Below are 3,327 nucleotides of genomic sequence, written 5' to 3'. Positions count from 1 at the left end.
AAAAAAAAAATTAAAAAAAAAAAAAAAAAAAAACATAAAAAAGGAAAGAACTTTAACCTAATTTACAAATAGAGCATTATATTTCCGGGATCGTGTATATCGTAATGGAAAATAGTATCAGAAACATAATCCCTCTTGTTTTTCTAAAAATACCAACAATCAAATGCAAAGTTGATGAGTTCAGTTTTATTTCTTGCAGTATGCTCGGAGAGGCTACAATGAATGGCCACAATGGCTTTTCTTTTAAGCCATAAGCTATGAACCAATATGAATTCAATTCCTTAACCTAAACTAGACCTGGTGATTTCGTATACCAAGAAGCAAGCTGCATTGGCTGGGACACTGCGGACAATGGCAGGTCCAAAACCCTTGTATAGCCCTTTAACTCCTTCTGAGGCCATGATTTTCCTGAAAGCATCAATGGAACCAGAAAACCTTGGGTTTTTGTAATCATCCACCTGAATTACGCTCTTGATAACATCAGTTGGATACACAGCTAGCCAAAACGCAGCTCCAGCTAAACCCCCAGCTACTATTAGAGACCCTCTTCCTAGATTCGAAGTGTCTCGACCTCCTGCAAACTGCTGTTTTAGCAGCTCGTAGGTGCCGAATGCCACAGCGTTTCCAGGAACTTCTCTTGCCAATGTCGGTATCAAGCCTTTGAAGAGACCCTTCACTCCACTTGATTGAAGAACATGCTTGGCTACATCGACTGGACCGCCATACTTCACTGCCACACCAACGGAACTGGATGTTGCCAATGCACTCTGAGCTTGCAGTCTGTTCTTTAACAAGAAAAAAACAATGAAGGTTGTAATGTCTTGTGAAGTTTCTCATTGTTGGAAAGTCAAATAGTTTGCAGAGTTTAAGAAAAGGTTGTGCAAACCTGCATTTGATCAACTCAGTTGGACAAGCTAGAAGAGACACAGCAGTGCCAGCGCCAGCCCCACAAATCACTTGTTGGTGAACTTGAAGGGAGGCACCAGGATAAGGCCTAAAGAAGGACTCTATTTGTCCTCTTACACTGAAGAGAACAGCATTCAATGCAGCAACTGTAGCCAATGGAGCTCCCATACCTTTGTACAAACCTCTTGGGCCTTCTGAAGCTAATGTTTGTCTGACAGCATCCATTGCTCCAGAAAACTTGGGAACTTGGCCAGGAAGTGGTGCAGGTTGGCTTTGGAGCTTCACCTTAATTGTATCAAATGGATGCCCACATATCAATTGAGCTGCTCCCCCAGCAGTCCCAGCAGCAAGATCCTTCGCAACATCTCCCATATGGCTGATAAACACTTTGCTGCACTATTTCAAGTTCTTTAACAATCTGAATGTTTATAAGCAGAGTAGCAGACTCACATGAAAGATGATTGAAGTTAAACCAAGAACAACAAAGGAAGAGTAAAGGAAGAACAAGGATCATTCTTCTCACCTTCTGCTTAACCAATATATCACTTATAATCCTACCTAATATAGAAGATAACCAACCATGACTAACTCCAAACCAAATTAGAAATGAACACAATCACGACAGCAATATGAGGTTTGCACAAAATATTAATCTACACTGTCAGATTTGTCAGAATTTCAGTCTCATCAATCATGCTGAATGTGACGATAAATTCTTGTCATTTATTTCTTAGTCAAAAAGCTAAAGCTTGCATTGGAATAGTTACAGGACAGGACAAGACAAGACACCCTTACTTCTAGTACTTCAGATAAAAATCAAATCATCCGCTCAGATTGAATTTGAATTAGCAATCAGAACGCGTTGAAATATAAATTCAGAAGCTGTTTGATTACCAAAATCAGCCCCAGATTTCTGCGGAAACTGCTTCTGAATCCCTACAATCAGCTAAAACGATTCAACGAGCACGAGAATAGAAGTCTAAATGATCGGTTACATGCAAGAACTTCACTGGACGGCAACTTTCCAATGTTTAATCAAAAAGAGAAAGACGTCTGGAAGCGGAAACCATTGATTGAGAAAAGAGAGAATCGGATAGATCAAAAACAGTTCATCATGATCCATAAGCCACCATCATACAAAAGTGACAAACAGTAGCGATGGAAATGGAAAAATAAAAACATAGTTCAAACTCAACGAAATCTCATATTCGAACGGAAACAGAGCTACATTCCAAACCATTGAAGAAACCTTGAAATCTCACCGGAAGCGATTTGCAGGAAGCCGAAGAGACCTAGATCAGAAACGAGACACCGTAAGAGAGACGAAACAGCATTCGCCTTTGACCTCTTTCTCCCGGCGGCTGTCTTTATGTTACTTCACTTTACGGCGAAAAATTGGGCGAAAAGATTAAGACATTTGACCTTTTGACGATTATTTTAAATAAATAAATAAATAAGGTCTAACAGACTGTAATTAGACCTCATAAACAAAGCATTGAACTTAAACCTTATACAGTAAATATAAATTCTAGTATTTAATTAATGGTTTGATTAGACTTTACCTACTAAATTCCAACCAAAACAATCTCGACACGTGTCCGTTTGACATTGTTAACCTCAAACCTTTTGAACTTAAGCACTAAATGTTATGGGTATTTCGAAATAGGGTAAAAAAAATTATGAGATAATTTTGAACCACGAAAACAACACACTTCTCACTTAAATAAGTACGCCCAACTCAAGTAATAAATCTAGGTCGACCTTAAAGTCATACCTCGGTCATTTAAAATAAATTTATTACAAAGATAAAACTATTTATTATGAAGATGGACGTATATTATTTATTCGTCCAAATCTTACTTTAGGATCGTAATATATGTTTCAACGATTATTCAAAAGGGTGGAAAGATATATTTTTATTTTAAAAAATATATTTTTTTTATAGTCTCGTTGCCAAACTAAAATGGAAAAAAATAAAATCTGTTGGTTAAGATAATGATGGAATTATTTATTTGAGATTTGTATGGAATATGAATATAAATAAAATGAAAATCCCGTAATATATATTTATATATGGAAAAGAATATATGAGGAATAGGCTTTGAGTTCTCGGGAGGCCGTATCTAAAAAGGCATAAAATAAACCCTAAATAATAGAAAGTTTTTAATTAGCCATTTTCTTAAAATTCAGTTTCTTTCGTTCTCCAGTTCTGTAACTTCCTTCACAAACTCCTCACTCTTTCTTCATCATCATCATCATCATCTGCTTCATCTTCTTCATCTTCTTCTTCATTCGCTCTCAACTTCACTCTTTTGTTACCCGAAAATCTCACATTTCTGAGAATTGGAAGAACATTAGGAATTTTGATAGTGAAGTTTCTTTGTGTCCTGATTCTGTTTTTTTTTTTTTTTTTTTTTTTTT

At 36.6% G+C, this 3,327-nt stretch overlaps 1 protein-coding gene across 5 annotated transcripts; it reads right to left on the bottom strand.

Moving 5' to 3' along the window:
- Nucleotides 1-61: 61 nt before the first annotated feature.
- On the bottom strand, nt 62-2,313 carry LOC111437253 (mitochondrial carnitine/acylcarnitine carrier-like protein). 5 transcript variants are annotated; one of them, XM_023075130.1, is made up of 4 exons: nt 2,169-2,313; nt 1,801-1,842; nt 887-1,297; nt 62-780 (listed from the first exon to the last, which is right to left on the bottom strand). In XM_023075130.1, the coding sequence occupies exons 3-4, from the start codon at nt 1,276-1,278 to the stop codon at nt 282-284; spliced, it is 891 nt and encodes a 296-aa protein (XP_022930898.1). In that variant the 5' UTR covers nt 1,279-1,297; nt 1,801-1,842; nt 2,169-2,313; the 3' UTR covers nt 62-281. The 5 variants fall into 5 exon arrangements, with proteins under 5 accessions (XP_022930898.1, XP_022930900.1, XP_022930899.1 ...); XM_023075132.1 differs by lacking the exon at nt 1,801-1,842 and having other exon boundaries at nt 2,156-2,313; XM_023075131.1 differs by lacking the exon at nt 1,801-1,842 and having other exon boundaries at nt 887-1,302.
- Nucleotides 2,314-3,327: the final 1,014 nt, after the last annotated feature.

Source organism: Cucurbita moschata, unplaced genomic scaffold (genome assembly GCF_002738365.1).
Source record: "Cucurbita moschata cultivar Rifu unplaced genomic scaffold, Cmos_1.0 Cmo_Scf00063, whole genome shotgun sequence".
NCBI lineage: Eukaryota > Viridiplantae > Streptophyta > Magnoliopsida > Cucurbitales > Cucurbitaceae > Cucurbita > Cucurbita moschata.
Note: the sequence above shows the minus strand (reverse complement) of the source record. Positions and strands in the feature narration are given on the sequence as shown.